A 22006-nucleotide genomic window follows, 5' to 3' on the forward strand; every position below is an offset into this window, starting at 1 on the left:
AATTATGGTGTAACCAGTCTTTTCTTTGAAACCTGACAGTATGGTAATAGAGTTCCTGCTTGTTTGGACTCTTTACTCCTATATGCATTAGTCTTGGAGTTTTTTAATAATTAGGTGGTGCAGGGGCCACAGACCCTTCCATAGTATCTGGTAGTTCTGACTCCATATAAAAATATTTTTTGGTTAGTTTTGTTTCCTTGTTTAATGCCGTTTTTATCATACTTTGTTTGCCAAATGGCATTTATTGATTGGGCACTATAATGAGCTTTTATTTTATTCGGTTCCTCACAATTTGATGACAGAAAGACAACAGTTTCAATATTTCCTGATACGGTATCATTTATGCATTTTTATACACCCCATTTCTTCATCTGCTTGATTTTTCTTTACCTTTCTACTAGCCCTCCCACTTTTTTCAGGAAGCATTCTTGCTTTCATTATTGCTTCAGGCTTCTTTCGTTATCTTACATCATTACCTTTGCTGTGGAACTTCTCTCTCTCAAGAGTTTGGTTCATTCCTGTGCATGCTGCTAATGTCCTCCTTAGTCTGCTCCTTCTGTTTCAGAAGTGTTTGGTCTCATTGTATTAATTAATTTATTTAAATTTGTTAATTTAAGTAGAGCACTGATCACTAATGACAAATTTTAGTTTCAGTCCATGAATTTTATTTAAACTTTCTTGCTCACAGTTTGTATACTACATAAATAACCTTCTGTTTATCCTCGTCTGAGGCTCCCTATTGAAATGTTGGCACTCTAAATGCCGAATGCAGAAAAGTTTAAAAAAGACCGAAATCCCAGAGAAGAGCGAATCTTAAAAATACCCCTGAACTTATATATACCAACTCTGAGATCACCGTACTTCAGTGAAAATATTCTGAGAGATGGTATCTCACACTTGGTATATACGAGTACAATTGTTCATTCATTCAATCTCTGCATTTTGGGACTCGCTCTAGCAATTCCCAACATTTCAAATGGTTACCCTCAGCAGATTGTCCCTTGAATGTTTCCATTTAGACCATGATAACTCTTTGTTATATCTGCATAGAATAACTTCAAATGCAAACCAAGATGCCTGCTACTTTGCTGTTTTGGAAAATAGTACTCCCAGTGAGGTGTGCTCCCTAACTGGCTCTTAAATCTTTAATATTACCAAATTCCAATAAATGTATTGCATTTATGCTATTGGATCACATCTTGTTTAAAGATGTCTTAGGTGTGCTGTGCTGTCAGCATACTGGAGTGAGTCAGGAATGAAGTTCACATTTCTTTCATATGGCTGATAGGGGTTCTTTTGTATGTGTTTAATACTTTCAGTAAGTAGATAGTTTGCAAAGTCTGTTTCAGTACATGACTGTTATAACAAATATGAATACTTTTATGAACTGACTTTTGTCTGAGAATGGATAACAGTGGGTAACAGTAAAGCCTTAAAGGATAAGTGACTGTTTTAGAAAATGCCACACCAAAGGTGACACATTCCCAGCCCAGGGATGATGTAGCAAACATTTTATGCATACTGTTTAGGCATTTTGGCAGACATCACCAGGGTAAGTGAAGGGATATCTGTAAATCAATAACATTATGCTTGTTAACAGTTCAGGTACATTATCTTTGTGATACTGTTTTTCTGTTTTTTGTTACACTTTGTTGACTGGGTTAGTTCCACTAGGCCAGTGACCTCTATTGAGAGGAGACCCAAGATTATGTTTATACTGACTAGTGAAAAATTGCTTAGGGCACTGGGGAATTTCTAGTCTTTTCGATAGGGGGTGTGCTTGTGCTTTCCTTTAGAGATAGGGACTCGGCAGCTGTGAGTAGAACTGGTATGTTTCATCAATGACCCGAAATGGTAGACTCAGCGGCTCTCAGAGAAACTGAAATATCTGGTTATGGGTTCCCATTAGAAGTGCTGCAATGCTTGCTTGATGAATCAGAACTGTCATCATAAGTACTGTCATGAGATGATACAGTGAGTCTTTGTGGTTTTCATGAAGAAACGGTATATGTTGATGTATCCATTGAGAACAGAGTTTGTTCTAGACACAAGATTTCAGATTTGGATTAAGTGCTTCTAGATTTACTGCAGCAGCTTTCAAAGAATTATGTGAAGGTGACCGTGTAGGAGGAAGCACTGATGGGAAAAATTGTTACAATCACTGGTTAATATAATGGCTAAAAATGATAAAATTATGGACAGACAAGACACATGATTTGGGAATCCATTGTGAAACCTTTGTGACAGCTGTGTGTTCTCTGATTCAGCTAGGTTAAGAATGTTTCTGTTCTCTAACTTTTGAAACTTTTGACTTAATAGGTTCATAGGTAAGTACTAGGCTAGCTGTTCATGCCTGCCATTTTAAGCCTAACCATTTCCCCTTCTTGTGCTCACATTAACCTACCCATTTAGCTTTAATTTTGGCTTACTCATCCCATGGTCAGCAATTATATATACCCCTAATGAGAATAACTAGGGTCATACCAAAGATAAACTGAGGTGACCCATACATGAGATAAAGCTTTTAGGAGTTGCCTGTTTCAATTAGCTATACAAGGGGCAGTGCTGGGGTAAATTTGCTCTTTTCTATCTATAGATCCAAGTTGCGCTTGAATATGAACTGGGATGAACTTTGTTTTACGTGGATGGGGAGTCTGTTCCAGAGCAATGGTATTCTCTGTGAGATATACCTGTCCCTCCAAATCGTTCTGTTGTTGCAGAAAAGGATTTGATTCTTAGACTATTTCTGATGCCATTTGACTTTCCAATGTGCAGTAAATCCATCAGTACTGGGTTGGAGGATGCCTTGTATGCCAGACACATGTCACCTCTTAGCAGTCTGTAGGATACTGACTGTAGTGGCAGGCTGTGTTTTGGTCCATGTGGGATATGCTGTTTAGGTTTTGTATCCTTTTTGTGGGCAATCCAATTTGGACAGATACATGCCAAAGGGGACTTTATATTCAAGTGGCCTAATCAGGGCTGAGTAAAGGGGGGCAATGACATCCGTAGATCTACACACAATCCCTCTGTTTATTAGCTGTGCAGTATAGAAGGACTTTCTTATAATAATGGACACATATTGGTCAAAAGTTAGATCACTGTTCTCATCAGTTTCCAATTCCCTGACAGTCTTAGGGGCATATCATCAATGTGGCAGTTTCCCAGTGTAGATGACTTCTCAAAGGATTTGGCATTTAGTTTCAGTCTGTGGTTTTTGTACCAGTTATTTATTTGGGACAAACCTTCTTGCAGGATGGCTAAATCATTTGGTGATTCAGTGACTGCTCCTAGCTTGTGGTCATCTGCAAAGACAGTCAGCCAAGCCCTTTGATATTGACTTTTACTTCAGAAAAGTAGATTCCAAGCAGGAGAGGTCCCAGTACAGAACCTTGGGGGACTCCACTGGTGACTGGTCTCTTTGTGGAGGTAACTTCCCCTGTTTTGATTTCATGCATCGTAGTTGCGAGCCAGTTTACAATCCAGTGGGTGATATAGGAGTTTATTTCCAGTTTATTTAGGTTTTCTACCATGCCTGAGTGAGGAATTGTATCAATAGCTTTGACCAGGTAGAGGTATGCATTGTGTACCATTTTTGCCTTCATCCGTTGCTTTGGTGACATTCATGGAGGCTGAGACTGAACAGTGTTTTTAGGGGTGTGGCTGAGACTGAACAGTGTTGTTAGGGGTGCTGCTAAATCATGATTCATGCTATTTAAGATGCATCCGGGGAAATTGTCAGGACTCATTGATGCAGTATCTTTAGCTTTTGATACTGCTCTTAGGACTTGTTCTTGTGTGATAGCCGGAGGTGAGCCAGTTTCAAGTATATCTTGAGGGACAGAAGGAGGGGGAGATGAATAAAGTTAGAGATAAATTTATTGGCCAGTAGGTTTACTATATCATCAGCCTCAGTGTAGGTAACATCATTCACAGTCGGCTCAGTACATTTATGTAATGTGCTTTTGAGGTTACTAACAGAACTAAAAAATGCCTTGTGATGGTCTTTGGCTTGGGTTGCTATTTTAGCCTCAGACTTGGCTTTGGTGGATTTTATTAAGCTCCTGAGTTGATTATTTCAGTGACAAGAGTTCTAACATTCTGGGAATTACTTTCTTATTTTTGTTCAAAATTATTTTCCTTGTACTGTAAAGTTTGTTGATATATTGGTTCCGCCATGTGGGTGTTTTTCTAAGGTTTGCCCTGCACTTGTTTCTACAGGGTACAACTACATCTATGCAGCTGTTTACATGCTGGTTATATATATTGTGGTGGTATAAGGTTCTGAATATTCCTTGGAGTTAATTCGGTTTGGTGGGGATTTGAAGCTTACCAATGTATCACTTAGTAGTAGGTGGTTTCTCTTAAAGAAATTTCTAAAGTTACCTTGGGTGGAAGGGATTTTTGGTTTCAATTTTATTTTATTTTTTAATGACAGTTTATTTTCATAAACTTGAACCCAAATTAATTGTATATCATTGGAATGAATATGTATTCATTGGAACTATGCTTGATTTGAAAAAAAGGAATGTTGGTACAATTTATGTCTGATGTTTTAACTTCTTTTGTGATAAAATTTTCTTTCTCTCTTTATTATACTACCATACATAGTGTTGGTAAAGTTATTGATTAGAGGTGTATTGATGGGGACATGGGCATTATGGGTCACTTTTAAGGAATGTAATAACCATATTAAGCTTGTACCTTGTGTTGTCATTGCCAGTGGGGTGAGGGGAAGTGTACGATATTGCAGACAACCAAAAATGTGTTTTTACAGTGGCTCTGACCTCCACCTCATACAGGTTTGTCCCAAACAGCAATGTCAGCAATGTATACAGCCAGGGAATACTGTTAATAATTGCAAAGTGGACTGTATGCTGTGTCATAAGTAGGGTCATCCATGGTTTACTTGTCCAGACAGACTAGTCCAAGTTCTCAGTTTGTTGACACTGACCAGTCAGAGCCTGCTTTATTAGTCCGTGCACAAGGGATAGTTAGTTTAAATGAGAAGGTTAGTGATCAAGTGACTATTTTGCAGTTATCAGAAGATGACATCGCTAAAAGTGTGGGGAGCGAAGAGGAGGATGGGCAAGCCCAGCAGGGGCACAGTGGGTCAGATGCTGAGTCATCTGTAGATAGAGTGGATGAGGAGGAGGGTAAAGCTTTTGGGGGATGAGTCAAAAAAATGGAAAAAGAAATTGATAAAAAATGACAGGTGTAATGAAGGGTAAGGAATGATTTGCTCTGTTCTTTCTATAAACAGTAATAGTACTTTGAATGAAGCCAGAAGATTAACAGTGATACAGTGGTGTATAGCTCTCCCAGCTGGGAAAACACTTGAATGCTTTCAGAAAACATTTTCTCCAAGCCATTACTCTTTATTAGTTTGTCTGCTAGTGACATGAGAACCAGATACAGCAGCGGTCTCCAACCTTTTTTGCACCAAGGACAGTTTCATGTAAGAAAATGTTCCAAGGAACGGCCATCGCACACGTATAATAAAGTGCATAATATTTATTTATTTATTTGACATTTGTTTTCAGGGGAGGCTTGACTGGACTACAAGTCTAAGTACAATAAAATGACAATTAGCAGTAATTACCAAAAGAAAGGTGTACATTCTGCTTAACAGCATAACATTTGATTTTATTGTAATTATGGTTATGAACAGGATGAAGTAATTGTGCACTGTGGTGCTAAGCAAAGGAGGGAGGAAAGGAACAGAAAAGTCTCATTTATTTATTCTAATACGTATTCTGGACTATAGCAAGTATACAACAATTTCTAAAACCTATCCAGAACATTACTATGACTAAAGTGATCTTTTCCAGGTTATGCTGTATATAACTGAAGCATAATGTCAGTTTTTTGAGGAAAGAGTTTCAGTTTCTGTGTTGGTTTCAACTTCCAGTTACACTTTAGCTGTAAAGACTGTCATCTTGGAACATTTAATATAAAATTTAATATGATTTTGATAAATGGTATGAAAGTTTAGCATTATAACTTGCGTTGCAATTAATCCTTGGAAGCATCTGTTAAAAAACTAAAAAGTTCATTGCCCTAACTTTTAATTACGGGAACTATTTTCTTTTTATTGTCTGGTATTTTTAACATAGGTGGCTTTTATACCCAAATTTGGAACTCAACTGTTACTCAGCAGGTCCTGCGAATAGTCAGCCTAAATACAAATTTGTACTACAGTCCTAACAAGGAAACTCTGAATGTAACAGACCCAGCTCAGCAGTTTGAATGGTTCGAAGGAGTACTGAAAAGTGCACGGCAGCATAAAGAACAGGTGAGGACAGTACAGTCCACTTTGTCATGCATTTGTTATAGTCTACTAAAAATCCAACATTGTTAAAAGACTTCACTGTTAGCTGTAGCTTTAAACCATGGAATGACATGCTATCATAGAATGTATTCCTTCCCAATAATATAAAAAGCAGTTTGTTTGTTATATCTTTTGGCAAAGTAAAGCATCCTGTTTGATGAAAACTGAGGAATACGGAGCTTAAGAGAAAGGAAGAAGAGATGTGTGTGTATATGGGATAAAGGAAAAATAAATTGGCGACATAGTAGTGAGTCTGTGTCATTGCTTGTAGGAACAAAAGACATGAGGAATTTAGTTTTACTTCTGAAAAAATAAAGATCCATTAAGATAAACATCGTTTTTTTTTTTAAAGACAGTTGATAACCTTAGCAGCACAGAAAATGTAAAATACTAAATGTTATTTTTGATTTGATAAAAGCAGTTCATATGAGGTATAGATTCATAATATCCTGTCACGCTATCTTCAGTTTGGCGATTTTCTCTTAAGCTCTTCACCATCAGAGAGCACAAGCCCACCAGTAGCAAATATCCTGAAATCACCTACCAGACTACGAGACAGAATTTATCTTTTGCACCTAGGAGTTCTGCTACTTGCACTGTTCATATCTAGATTTTGATGTTTATTGTGGAAAAGTTCCTTTGTTTAATGGCTAGAAAATATAAACATGCAAGATCACAAGCCACACTTGTATGGCCTGTATTGCTTAGAAGAGGAACACAAAATCAAGCACTGCTATAAGGTCTAGAGTTTAAGATCAGCTACGTAAGATGCAGCATGGAGAACCTCAAGGCCTCTCTAATATCTTAGAAGAAGAAGACGGTTGCAGCTAAGTCTCGCAGTAGTTCCCTGCTATGAGTCCATTGTGGTACTACTGAGCCTTGGGAATGCAAAAGATACAGAAGGCAAACATCACTTGCATCCTACTGGAGGTAATTCCATCCCTGAGATGTCCTAGTGGGCATTGTATGTTATCAGCTCTCCTTCAACTAGCGAGGTTTCAGTTTCACCCTTGTCCACCTAGCTAAGTGAAAGTGGGCCACCAAGAGGTAACTCTCCAGCAAGTACCTTGGGGTCTTTATTATAGACTAATCAGCATCACTGTTCCCATAGTCAAATGGTCAGATCTGTCTCACACCTAGCCTGGTCCAAGAAGCAGTCCATCAGTTGCATTGGATGGTACTTCGTGGTTGCAATCATGACTGAAGACTACTTGACTTTTTTTTACTAAAGCATCTACCCTGCCTCCAGCAGGACTTGATGTCCCAGAATGCGGAGAGCCCACCATCTCCTGTCCTGATGAGGCTCTTGATGTCAGCAGCTGACCAATATATACAGTGCATCATGAGTTCAGATTCAGAAGCACACCACCAGGAAACTTTCACTTATGCCAAATATGAGTCTATGTGCAGGTCTGTCCTTTCTCTACACTTCCTTCTGCAGGTGTTTCCTAGAGCATAGATACCTATCACCCAACCTGTAGTAATTTACCAATCCCTTATTGGTCAGCTAAGAGAGAAACTATCCATCATGGTGCTGGGTCCAGGTGACGTTCTCCCTTGCCCTTTATGTCCTTGAAAGAGGACTGAGATGACATATCTAGAGATGTTTAGCCCTGAGACAGGTAAGAATAGTAAAAACTCTCCTTTCTACAGCACCCCAATGACCCCTTCCTTTTAGAAATCTTTAAGATCACAATGTCTTTTTTTATTTCTCCAAGTCTTTTGGGTTTCTAATACCATTCCTAAGTTAAAGTATGATTAAATTTCATGTAATTAGTATCGTTTCAGTCTTTGATATTAACCAGAAGTGCTCTTCGCAGCACCCCCAAATTGCCCAGTAATGACTTCTTCTGCATTTCGTATGGATTTGCATCAGTAACATGTCTAAGTATAATTGTAAACAAGACCTATTGCTCCGACTACTATTGAACCCGTCTGGGTATCCTTCCACATTGCCCTCATTTGTGCCTACAAATCCTGGTGTTTTATGACTTTGTGTCTCTCTGTAGTAAGACACTGTAGTCACTAGGTGTTGTAATTTCAATGATCAGTGCTACTTTTGTCTTTTTTCATGGACTACTTTATCGGGTTTTCTTGCATCTATTTTTCTGAACTGTTGGTAATGGGTGGTCCCATGTGATATAAACTTCATCATTTTCTATAGTATTTTGTGGCTTATATTGCCAATGTTTTTTTCAGCTACTTCAGTATTATAATGTTTGACCAATCCCCAATGCAGCAGTCTTGCCACATTATTATGCCTTTCAGTATACAGATGTTCATGTTTCACTGTTTCAGTCATCACATTTGGGTTATCCCTGCCAAGGTAGCCCTCAGTTGGCCCAAGTACCAGAGGCTTAGTATTTCTGCATTGGTTGCTGTCGCTTCAGGACTGATGTCAGGTTGTCAATAGTATAAAGTAAGGCAGCCGATGCCATTACATCAGTCTTTCTTGCCGAGGAGCCTGAAGCAGAAGCAGTTTGCACGAGTGCCGGTCGGCTGCTACCCGAGTTACGACTTCTGAACTGAAGCTGAAGTCTTCTAAAGCTAAGTACCCCATTGGGGATCCTTGTTTTCTTGCTCTAACCAATGTCAGAAAAAGTTAACAATTGTCTCGCCTGTGGAAAGCAAATACGACACCAAGACTTTCATTCTTACTGTGTCACTTACTTAGGCCCAGACCGCAATGTCCCTCGCTGTCACTTTTGTGCTTTGTTCAGTGCCAGAACTATACGTTGTTGGGCCCTTATTGTAGCTAGATATTTTCGCTCACAGTCCTCTAATTCTGATATGGCTTTGGTAAGCCATCCAACAGCAGTTCTTCCGAAAAAAACGTAAGGATAAAGACAGAGACAGACTGCACAAGTCCAAACCTGTGGACGATGCTTCCATTAAGCTAGTCATCAGTTCTCCGGTCCTCAGTGAGGCGCTTTCGCAGCCCCTGATGCCCGCTTCTGTGGATTCACAGGCCACTACTGAGACCCTTTTGGAGTCCGGTATGCCGGAAAACTCTTCATTGACTAAGGATCCTGCAGTTGTCTCTACCTTGGATGGGAGGAAGTACTTCGCACTATCGATTCTCGACACAAACCGATGACTTCTTTTGTGTCTACCGTTCTTTTGAAAACTACTTTCTAAGGCCCAGGGTACGAATCATGCCCAAGAAACTGACGACCCAATCTCAGGCACCTGCTTCCTTGCCTCAGTCTCAAATGCTTAAAATGGTGGAAGACCTTATAATGCTGATCAGGGGAAGCCAAGCTACCCCTTCCAAAAGAAAAAGAGATATGTCCCCAGTAGATTTATCTGAACAGGAGTCTGATGACTCTGATGCATCTGAATATGAAGACATGCAACCCCTCTCTGTTTATGAGGATTCTGATGCAGAGGAATCCATTCCTTCAGCCTCTCCACCCGAGGACTTTTCCTTTGGGGAAACCCTTCATACTTTAAAGGAGAATTTCCAATGGGAATGTCAGGACTACCCTCAGGCTAAAAAGAGACTCAGGATATTCTTAGATCTTCCACAGCACAGACCCTTGGCCATCCCTCCTGTCCTGGATGCTGTAGATGATGTTTTCATGGAATCTAATTTGACTCCTGATACCCTCCCTCCTGCTCCCAGGAAACCTGACAGGTATTACAGAGTCCCTGACTCACACAAATTTCTTTTCAAAAATCTTACTGCTGACCCTGAGGTTATTTCTCATGGGCTTAAAGGAATTAAAGCAACTTCTGCTAAGAATCCCACCCCCTCAGATAGGGATTTCCGAACACTAGACAGATGAGGTATAAAAGTATACACATCTGCTACTCTTGCTATCAGAGCACTAAGTTGTCAGTTTCATATGCTAAAATTTCAGCAACATACCATGAAACTCCTCAAACAAAATGTATCATCATTTCCTGCTTGTGCAGAAAATAAAAAGTTACAAGAGTTAATGCATTCTGCAAGTCAAGTAACTAAGCACACCTTACACTGTGGTTTTGACACCCTAGAAGCATCTTGCAGGGAAGTAGTCAGCGGTTCTTCCCTTAGAAGGCATGCTTGGCTTAAGGAACGGCACTTTGCCAGACCATGTCAAATCTAAATTATTGGTTGCACCCTTGCACAAAGACAACTTATTTGGCACCAAGGCAGGGGAGGTCGTAAAAAGGATGGAAGAAAAAGCTAAATCTATGCAGACAGTTAAGGATTTTCTACAGGTCCAGCCACCCAGGTTCAGTAGGCATTGCCCCTCCAAGAACTGGTCTGTTCCTGCCCCCCTCCAGGTCAGTTCAGCCCAGACCACAGGAAAGCAGACCCCGATACAACAGCCACAGGGAATGCGGAGATCAAAGTAATGGAGTTCCTCCACTTCAAAACCAGGGAGTGCAAGGCCACCCCCTTATGGTAAGAACTCACAATGACTCTCCACTTCCACCCCCTCCCTCTGCCCACCTGCACTTGCCCCTGGGAGGAAAACTCTCCTTCCATGCAAGCACCTAGGCCACCATTACCACCGACTGCTGGCTCCTCAACATAGTGTCCCAGGGATACAAATTTTCTTTTCACACTCTCCCAACCCCAAAAGGGTTCTCAGATCTTCCTCCAAACCAGTGGGCAGAGACCAAAAAGCAAGTCCTTTCCTTGCTCTCTATGAGGCCAATAAAGCATGTTCCTGCAGAACAGATAGGCCAAGGTTTCTACTCCAGGCTTTTCCTGGTACCCAGAAAAGAGGGCACCTGACACCCCACCCTCGATCTATCCATTCTAAACACCTTCCTGGTGATACCAAAATTCAAAATGGTCACTCTCCAGCATCTACTACCTATGCTCTCCAAGAATGCTTAGCTAGCCACCCTAGACCTAAAAGAGGCCTGCCTCCACATCCCAATCAGGGAAGCATGCAGAAAATATCTACGTTTCAGGGCAGGATCTCTGCACTTTCAGTTTTCTGCACTTCCCTTTGGCTTATCTACTGCTCTCAGAGTTTTCACAAAATGTCTGGCTCCCACCATTGCGTTTTGCAGACAAAGAAATATTCAAATTTACCCTTACTTAGATGACTGCCTGATTCAGGCAGACAGTCAGGAAAAGCTGCTCAAGCACCTGGCCTTTGTAAAGTCCCTACTGACCTCCCTAGGGTACACTATCAGTGAAAAGAAATCCAAACTAGTACCCACCCAAAAAATTATATTCCTGGGAGCAAGCCTGGACACAGCATCCCATATGGCATTCCTTACACTAGAAAAGCAAATTTACCTGACAGCCTGTTTCTCTCAACTAGCCACCAGGCCCCAGTTATCCAGAAGTAAAATCCTGCAAGCTCTGGGGTTCATGGCTTCTTCCATTCTACTCATTCCATATGCCAGACTGCATATGAAGAAACTTCAGTGGTACCTAAAAAGCCTTTGGTGTCAACACTCTCAAGACCCAGAAACTCTTATACCAATGATACCTTGCCTAAGGATAGATTTTCTTTGATGGGCAGCAGCATGCTACCATAACAAGGGACTACCCTTCTCACCACTCCATGCCACCTAGACCCTCACCACAGATGCATCAGACTATGCCTGGGGTGCACACCTGGATGGCAGGTGCATACAGAGCCAATGGAGCCCACAGCAAATACATCTGTCCATCAACCAAAAAGAGATGTTAGCTGTCCAGCAGGCATTGACATCTTTCAGGCCCCTACTCTCCCCAGGGGCTCTACTGATCAAAACAGACAACACCACTGTGATGTGGTATATCAACAAGCAGGGAGGGACTCACTCCTAGTCTTTATGTAGGTTTGCCATGACCCTTTGGCACACATTCTCAGCCATGCAACTACACCTGTTAGCACAATTCCTGCTAGGCTCTCTAAACTCTCTGGCAGACAACTTAAGCAGAAATCTTCTGGCCCCACACGAGTGGCAGCTAGACCAAAGAACCTTCACCCTAATAACTCAGAAATGGGGCACCCAGAAGGTCGACCTCTTTGCTTCCCACTCCAACCATCAGCTCAGCAAGTTCTGTACCAGGGAGCATCACTGCAGGGCCTGGAAAGTGGATGCTTTATCCTTCCCCTGGGTCAACCTCTTGGTCTATGCATTTCCCCCACTATCTCTCATTACCAGGGTACTGCTCAAAATAAAGGAGGAAAAACCGAGGACAATTCTGATTGCTCCAGACTGGCCTCGTCAGCACTGGTACCCACTGCTGCACAGCCTGTCCCCACTGTCACCATGACATCTCCATCAGTCTGCAACCCTCCTGACCCAGAGGGAAGGAGAGTTATTTTATCCCCAATTGTAGACCCTCAATTTGGCAGCCTGGCTTATTCCCTAACCACCGACCAAGCTGCCAATCTCAGTAAACAGGTTCTAGATGTTATACATGAGGCTAGATGCCCCAGCACTAGAAAGTCTTATGCTGACAAATGGAAAAGGTTCAGCACCTGGATTCAGGCTAAGGGAGCTGATATGGCACAGACCTTCCTACCTCTCATCCTGGATTACTTAGCTGACCTGCTATACATTGGTCTATCCTTTTCCTCTATTAAAATTCATGCCTCTGCTATCTCTGCTCATTTCAACACTGAGCACCCACTTTTCTCACACCCTCTCATCAAACAGTACCTAAGAGGGGCTAGCAACTTGAGGCCACCCAGAAGAGCACCTACTCCAGCTTGGGACCTAAACTTTGTCTTGGAAAAACTCATCCTGCCCCCCTTTGAACCAGCAACTTCAGCAGAGTTAAAGTTTCTCTCCTGGAAGACAGCCTTGATTTTGGCCATCACTTCAGCCAGAAGAGTATTCGGGCTACAAGCACTCATGGCTTTAGAGCCCTTCATCATCTTCCATGCTGACAGAGTGTCCCTCGGGGCTAACCCATCCTTCATGCCCAAAGTGGTGTCCAGTGTGGCTCTCAACCAATCCATTCATTTGCCCACCTTTTTCCCTAACCTTCAAAACAAAGGGGAAAGGATCCTGCACTCTCTAGATGTGCACAGACAGCTCATATTCTATCTAGACAGGACCAAATCATTCGGACAGACTGATCAATTGCTAATCAGCTTTGCTGCAGGGGCAGAGAGCAAAGTCATATCCAAACAAACCATTTCCAAATGGATAGAACACTGCATCCATTTTTGTTACAAGCAACATGGGAAATCTCCCCCTAAGGGGGTCAGGACTTACTCTACCAGAGTAGTCTCCACCTCTGCAGTTTTCCTCAAAGGAGTCCCCACCAGGGACATCCTGGAGGCTGCCACATGGACATCTGTTCACACCTTCACCAAGCATTACCACCTGCCTAGCTTCTCCAAATCCAAGGCAGGCTTTGCCATTGCAGTCTTGCAGGGCATGCTAGCCAGCCCCTAGTCTACTTGACTGCCTCCATCCATTTCCTCAGCTTTGGGAATCGACCCAAATGTGATGACTGCAACAGTGAAACATGAAGAACATCGTACAGTTGTGTACACTTACCATAAATATAGATGTTCGAGTGTATTCACTGTTGTAGTCCTGGTTTCCCTTCCTTCATCCCCCTTTTCTTCTCTCTCTCTCTCTCTCCTTACAAGAAACTTTTTGGTATTTACTTTCTACTGGTGGGGTTCTTCCACCATATCCTGGCTCCAACCTGGGGGCTCCTGACAGTTAGGGCAAGAAAAACTGATGTAATGGCGTCTGCTGCCTTACTTTATACTACTGACGACCTGATGTCAGTCCTGAAGCGACAGCAACCGACGCAGAAATACTAAGCCTCTGGTATTCGGGCTGACTGAGGGCTACCCTGGCAGGGATAACCCAGATGTGAAATCTGCAACAGTGAATACACTTGAACATCTATATTTATGGTAAGTGTACACAACTGTACTTTCTTCTGCCATTAGTATATCACAACTAGCAACAAGATATGCAATTGTTTCTAATTCTGTTTTACAAAACCTACATTGTTTTTTCCACATGTTCAATGGTCTTTGTAAACCAATATGTACTTAATCCAGTATCTTGGGCCAACAATATTAACCTTTCATCTTTTGGTTTACATTCACCTCTCCTTAACCGTTCCTGCATTTTATCATGATCATCATGAGGTTATTCCAAGAGTTTTCCATACTTGCAACTGCATTTATGCATTTTCCACATTTCTTGCCTTCTCATCTGATCCTTTACCTTATATTCTTTCTTTTTTGGCACATTCAGTTGCTGCTTGATCTTTATCTACTTCTGGTTTGATTTCCATTGTCATTTAGACTTACTCTCTTCATGTTTTAAAACTTTCAGTATGTTTGTGTCTTTTGAGGTCAGCAGATATATTTGCAGTCCGACGGTTGCAGATCTGTACATGCAGTCAGCTTCAAGGAGGCCCAAACTTCTTCAGAATGGGGACTATATATTCTTGGTATACACTGATTTTAATAAATCATTTGATAAGCATGAAGCATCCTCTTGTTTTCTTGTCCAAATGATCCAACACCTTCTTTTGGCCTATCAGTTTAACTCCGAAACTGTAAGATTGGACAGGAAGAGCAAATTGGTTTATAGCTCGGACTTTGTTGCTAGATGTCAGTGCTGTTTTCAGTATTAAGTTTCGTCTTCTAAAATATTCTTTACTAAGTTTTACTCACATTTGTTCATGTTTTATTGTTGATCTTTCATCAATTCCCAAATATTTGTACACTCCCTCTTGCTCAAGTTCTTTTATATCACATTCTTGTCCCAGGCTGATGTTTTCTTGGTGCTGCAGCTTTCCTGTTTTAAAGGTTGCTTTTGCACATTTATCAAAACCAAATGACATTCTTATATCATCTGAAAAAGTTTTGACCACTTGTAGTTGTGCTTTCAGTTCCTCATCTGATGAAATATACAATTTTAAATCATCCACAAAAAGAAGATGAGAAGTCTTTATTTCTGGGAGCCATATTGTAGTCATGACTTAATCTGTTAAGTAGACAGTTTAATGGGTTAAGGGCAAGACAATAGAACAGCGGCGACAAAGAGTCACCCTGGAATATCCTTCTTCAAATTTTTATACCTGGAATAATAATTTGTCCTTTATCATGACTTAGCTGCAAAGCGGTTTGCCACTGTTTCATGGTTGCTGTAATGTAATCGATCAGTGTAGGGTGCATCTCATAGTTTTAAGAAATCTTTTATCCATGAATGTGGTATACTGTCAAATGCTTTTTTGTAATCTATCCATGCTGTACTTAGATTCTTCCCCTTTTTACAGTTCTCCATTATTACTTTGTTTAACAACAAATGATCCTTTATTCCATATAAAATTTTGTTAGCCTTTTGTTCTACTGCCATGATTGAGCTTTCTTCTAAATGACTATAAACTCTGTCAGCATCAATTCCAGTGTATAGTTTATATGTCATTCGAAGGCAAGTTATTGGTCTACAGTTTTTAGGATAGCTTGCAGGTTCGCTCTTAAGTAGGAGTATAATTTTTCCTGTTGTTAAACAGGTTGGTGATTGTTTGGGATGTGCATATAAATAATTCTTACTCATGGATAAATCGTCATGTAAAGATGTTAATACTTTTAGCCAGAAGTTAGGTACTGCACCTGGGCCTGGGGTTTTCCATTTAGGAGCTTTTCTTAACTTGGTTTCAATCTCTCTGCCCATTACTTCATCCCATTTAATATCTTGTACATTTGAACTTCTTATTCTTTCTTTTACCTCTTCTACCTTCTTCTAGCCATTTAGCATCTTTGTTAGTTCTACAGGATCCTTATAAATATTTCTCCAAAATGTATATATTTCTTCTTTTTTTTATTTATTTATTTTTTTGCTGGTGATTCCCAGTTCTTTATAAAACGTTTTTTTGGGTCATCAATAAATTGCTTATTTTGAACCCTTCCTTTATATTTATCTGCAAATCTTCTAAGTTTTCCTGCCTGTGCTGGTATATGTAGTTTATTATTTGTGATAGTGCACAATAGGTCATGATCTATTCTGATACTGTTCATTGCTTTTATCACGTCTATCTTTCTGAGTATTTTTGTTGATCTGTTTCCTCTTCTGTACTCTTCTAACAGAGATACTTCTTGTCTTAATTGCTTTATAGTTTTCTCTATTCAATACTTCCATGATGGCATTTGATTTCTCGCCTTCCTTTCCCATGCTTCCTTGTGTTTTTGTGTTAAGACATCTGTTATTAATTTAGCTGCACATTAATATATCCTATTTACTTTTGTTATATCACAAGAATTTCTGTGAACAGTCCTAATTACTATGTTCATTTGTTTTTATCAATCATCGATGAACAGTCCTAATTACTATGTTCATTTGTTTTTATCAATCATATATGAACAGTCCTAATTAGTATGTTCATTTGTTTTATCAAACATCTAACATTTTGGGTTTTATTGACTTTCTGCAGCTTATTTCTTTTACTGATGTAATATGTCTGTTCATCTCTATTAAATCAAACAACTATTCTCTTAGTTCATTTTCTTCTAAACTGAGGGCACGTTCTTTGTTCTCCATTTCCTGCGGGCATTGTACAGAAAGTTCCAGAGCATCTTCCTGTGCCACATTGTGTTCACTTTCATCCTGTGTCATTCATTGCTCTTTCATATGAGAACTCACTGGCCTATAATACCTGACTGTGTTAGAGTTGCCACAATTTCCTGTTCCTTCCCTTTCTGAGCAACTCCAGCTGAACGTTTGTACTAGTTTCCTGTGGAAGGCACCAAAGTATCTTCATATGGCAACTTATCAGATGTTTCCCACTCCAGTGGTTTCTCTTTAATTTGGGAATCCATTGATCTATTATGCTGTGGTGTTATCAGAGTTAGATTTTCTACACTAAATCCTTCACTTTACAGGTAATCCATAACCTCAGTTTCTATTTCCTTAACTTCTCCATTACTAATCCTCTTTTCTACTTTTCCTCTTTGTTTTCATAGGTTTTGTATTGTGAAATTTTCCATATCCGGATGTCTTTGCCTGTATTTCTCTTCAAATATCTCTGGTGCTACTCTTTTGTATTGATTAGTTTTGTTTTCTTCTTTGCATAAATATTGCACCATACTAAATCTTTATTTCTTTTCCATGTCTGTATTTTTTTATTATTATTATTTTATTTTATTTTACATTTGTTGACCGGACTAGTCCAGCTGGATTTATGTCCATTTTCAGTGGAGGCCGGGAAAGCTCAGAGGTAAAAACAAAAAACAATTTACAAAAAACAAAAAACACAGTACATTAATGTAATGGAAAATGAAAAAAAATAAACATATCACATATGTTATCTTAACTAACTAAAAAAAAAAAAAAAATAAATGATTAAGTGATTGTTAACTACTACTAGCACAACAAAAAAAAAAAAAAGTAGGGAAAATTAAAAAGTGAATAAAAAAATATTTACAAAGAAAGGGATAATTTGTTAATGAAGAGTTGAATTTAGATAGGATGGGGTTGGGTAAGGAAGGTTTATGACAGAGTAGGTGCAAAACAGTTACAGTGGGTTGGTACGTTGGTAAAAAAAAGCCAGAAATTAATAAGATGTCTTTAAATTGTTTCTTCATATGACTCTTGCATCTTCTGTTTCTCCTTACTTGGGGGACTCGTTCCATCATGCTGTGCTATAACCTGTGTTAGACTTTCTACACTAAATACTTCACAGGTATTCCCTAACTTCAGCTTCTATTTTGTTAACTTCTAGGTTTACTAATCTTCTGTTCTATGTTCCCTCTTTGTGATCTTATTTATTTATTTTTTTTGCATTTTTCCTTTGCCTGAGTTTCTGTTCAAATATCTTTGGGACTGCTTTTTTTTTGTATTGATTAATTTGGCTTTTTCCTTTGCATAAATATTGCACTATATGAGATCTCTCCCTTTCCCATGTCCATATTTCTCTTTTATACCTTTCAAAAATCTCTAGATATTGTTCTTTATATTTTTGCACTTCCTCGGTTGTTTCTTTTCCCAAAAGACCCAAGTCTTCTTGGCCTGCATAAAGTTTTTCAGAAATCTGTTGTATTAATGAAGAAAACATTTTATCTGAAGCTTCTGACAATTTTTCTTGTGCAAGTATTTTTCTTTCCTCTAATTTATCTCTTAATCTTTTTGTGTGTCTTCTGTCTGGAATCTCTGGGCTTCTTGCGTAATAGTGACAGTACTTGATATCTTTCTTACTCCCAATAGTCCACTCTATCACCTTTATGGCTGTTTTTTGACCTATTATGTTTTTTGTGGACTGCTACTTCCACCTACAACAAGGGAGCCATCCTCCTCCTGAGTCTGTTTGCCCCATTGTAAGAATGCTTCCTTGTGTTGATGATTCTACAGTGTCATTATTTCCAGTCTTGGCACCAGTGTGCCTACCAGGATTGGCCACTTTTTTATTCTGGGTCTTGTGTACCCAGCTATCTTTTTTATTTTTAACCTACTTCTCTCCATTATATATGCTATATAAAATGCAGTCTATATATCAGTGTTGTCTTGGTGAGAGTTTGTAAAAGGAGGGTCCACCTTGCGAAGGTACTCACCAAGACTTGAGGATGAATTCAATTCCAGCAATACTACTCTCCTTCATTGCTGATTTATCACCTCTCCATTTGGACATCACAATGTCCAGTCTGAACTGGCCCATGTACACTTAAGTTCTCCCCAGAAATGTCTTAGCGAGTATTTTGGGGAGAAGCCAAAGGCTAATCCATGTGAAATTCATTTTGTAGAGTCTATGATAAAGGATGCTATCTTTGCAGATTGCAGACTTTCCCTTTGGTTGATCCACTCTTCCTACAGTGAGTCACGCATCATCATTTTTTTTAGTTTCAAGAAGCTTAACCCAAAAACAGTATAAAATCAGAAAAAAATATTTACATGGGAAAGCCTCCATGCATCCTTGCATGTGATGGACTTTATCCCCAGAGTCTCTTAACTTTTTACACACCAACTCTGCGATTGCACTGCAGTTTGAGAAAATATAAAAATCCACTGCACTGTCGGCTCACTCAAAATAAGAAAATGTGGTTTCAACAAACTATAGTAAAACACAATCAAAGAGCCACTCAATAGAGAATGTCTCATCAGAGTGTAGTTATATCATCTCTGCAGCATTTTGGTTTGTAGTACTTCTCCTTCTGTTCCCAAGGTGGAGTATGTCCTCTAAAGGCCCTCAACCCTCAGCTGAGTAGCCTTAAATTTTTTAAGTGCCTATAGCTGATGTAATATGACCTCTTTGGGCCAACATAGATTACAGTACCTTGCCACCTCACTGCCTGTTGAGGAGTCTAAAGCTTTGGACAAAGTAATCAGGAGGGTTTTCTCATTTGCCAATGTTGGGAATTAGGTCCCCTTAATTATTTGTCTTACTTGCACAGGTTACAGTCTTTCCTAGTGACTCAGGCACTGGAAAGGTGTTCAACTATGTCAGATTCTAGAGTCGAGGAGGAGATGATTAAACCCCTTACTACATTTTCTGTAGTATTGGCCTACCATTTGACCTGGAGCAATATCAGTTGAGCTGATGCTATATCTAGGAGAGCAGACTTTGGAACCTCCTTGTATAGAATGCTATGGCTAAGGATCTCTTCCTTGGGGAGCTTAGGCAACCCGACTTGGATGTGCCATTTGAGGGTAAGTTTCCCTTTGGTTTGGTCAATGATTTACAAAGAAAGAATGCCACTTGCCCAATTCAGACCTTGATTGTGATGTTTATAGTAGAAATGCTCCTGTGTTTAATGCCTAAAATATAAATCATCAAGATCACAAGCCACACTTGCATTGTTTGTACTGCTTAAAAGATGAGCATAAAATCAGGCATTCCACCACCCCCAGCATCTTCATGTAGACCTGATCATTTCCCCAGGAAACATGACCAGAATGATCCTCATTGTCATTTGTCACAGGCCATGCCACCAGTATTTCTTTGTATAAGAATTATGCTTCCATTAGATTGTTTATTGTTTTCAGAGTACTGAGGCTTAACTGTTTAATTGCAAGCATTTTAAAAACTCTGAAAGATCTATTATATTGCATTAGCCTGAGCTGAGTATTAGTATATGTTTACTGAATAACTATTTGTTCATTTTTTCTACCTATTTAGAGAGAGATTACAGAGATTAACAGTAAATCAGTTATAAATATTTTTCATAGCTCATACACTGAGATTTGCTGATCACTTGATACAACACTTGTTACAGTTATTCAAACCACGTTTATGTTTATGTAAGCTGTTACCTAAATCTAGGGTAGTTATTTTTGATCAGATTTAGAAGGCTGCACTATAATGACAGCTTACTCTTAATATCTACTATTTATGGTTTTAGAAAATTAAAAATGTAAAGTTGTTCAATCTCGCCGTTTATTCTTACACATTGGTTCCCGAGTCGGTCGCTTTACTAGCTAAAGATCTCAGAGTAGCTTGAGGCCAGGCCCCTATCCTATGATGCTCTCTGTCCTACCTCAGTTCTAGTTTGCCACTGCAACTGATCGCAAGGTCATTGGAGAGCTCGGGCTAGTAGATTTATTTTATTGGATTTTTGGCAATTATTCTGCATATAATTCTTTAAACAACTAAAGTATATTCTAGTTTTTATAACTTTTGGGCGAGTTAGCCTCTTGATTTCTTTATTTAAAGTGATTAGAGTAGTTTGTTTGTTTACAGAGTGGTTTCTCTTAGGCCTCGGCCTTTCCTTGGTTTACCTCTATCAGTTTTTCTACATATATAGTGTATTAGTGTGTTAGATAGAAGTTAGTTAGTTATTGCATATAGCCTTACAGTTATACAAGGATCTGGCAACTTAGGATTGCTAATATATTTACTGTGTGCAGTGTGGTTAGTTTCATTAACCGTGTTTCTGTGTTAGTGTTACTGTATATTCTTGGTGTAGATTGAAGCTGACAACTAGTACAGCGTGTTTTCTCATTTACTGTTTTTCTGTAGCTGTAACATGTCTGACCATAGGGAGAAACAGAAATCTGGCTTCAAGAAGTGTCCAAAATGCGGGCAGAAGATGTCCATTACGGATACCCATGTAAATTGTGTTTATTGTTTGGGGCATGTTCACCTCCAGGAGGATTGCTCTATCTGCCATTCCTTCAGTAGTAGGGTTTTACTAGAGAGAAGACGGAAGCTGGTAGAGGCTTGTTGAAGCCAGATTTTCAAGAGACCTTAGACAAGGCTGACCAGACCTCCAAGTCTTCAAAGGGGTTGAAGTCTTCAAAGGCATCCTCTGAGCCCAAGTCATCTGCTCTAAGCCTTATCATAAAGGTGTGGTTGCCGGCTCCACTGTCTTTGGAGCCGTGCACCGAGCAGGTGTTTTGAAGCTGGTCCCCGGTCTTGGAGTCAGTCTCGGAAACCTTGAAGTCACCTATCCTTCAATTGGTGGCGTCTTTGGTTCCTTCGACTCATTCTTCGAGGACCCTTTCTGATGTGGATGTGTACAGGGTGGTGCAGAGGCTTCTGGAGAACCCAGCACTGGCTAAATTGCTATCGGCCTTGACCCAACAGAGTTCGAGGCCTGAGACCGTCACACTGGCTGTGACTACTCCTCCTCCAAGCCGAGCAGGGTCTTCAGAGCCAGAGGAGGAGGATCTGATGGTTGTGAAGCCTTCGGAGCCAAGGCCTGTAACAGTGCCTTCGGTTCCATCAACCCTGACTTCTTCGGTTCCATTGGAAGAGTCTCGGAGCCGATACACTCTCGTCAGTTCCGGCGGGAGAGTCGAACCGATGTGTTAGTTCCG

At 40.0% G+C, this 22006-nt stretch overlaps 1 protein-coding gene across 1 annotated transcript in view; it reads left to right on the plus strand.

The window, feature by feature from the left end:
- SMPDL3A (sphingomyelin phosphodiesterase acid like 3A) overlaps nt 1-22006 on the plus strand; it is a 467859-nt gene that overhangs the window by 280088 nt on the left and 165765 nt on the right. The window contains exon 5 of the mRNA XM_044073852.1: nt 6117-6295. Coding sequence (XP_043929787.1) covers nt 6117-6295 — 179 coding nt within the window. The remainder of the gene's footprint in view (nt 1-6116; nt 6296-22006) is intronic.

The sequence above is a fragment of the Protopterus annectens genome, chromosome 1.part1 (assembly GCF_019279795.1).
Source record: "Protopterus annectens isolate FY-2018-M chromosome 1.part1, PAN1.0, whole genome shotgun sequence".
NCBI lineage: Eukaryota > Metazoa > Chordata > Ceratodontiformes > Protopteridae > Protopterus > Protopterus annectens.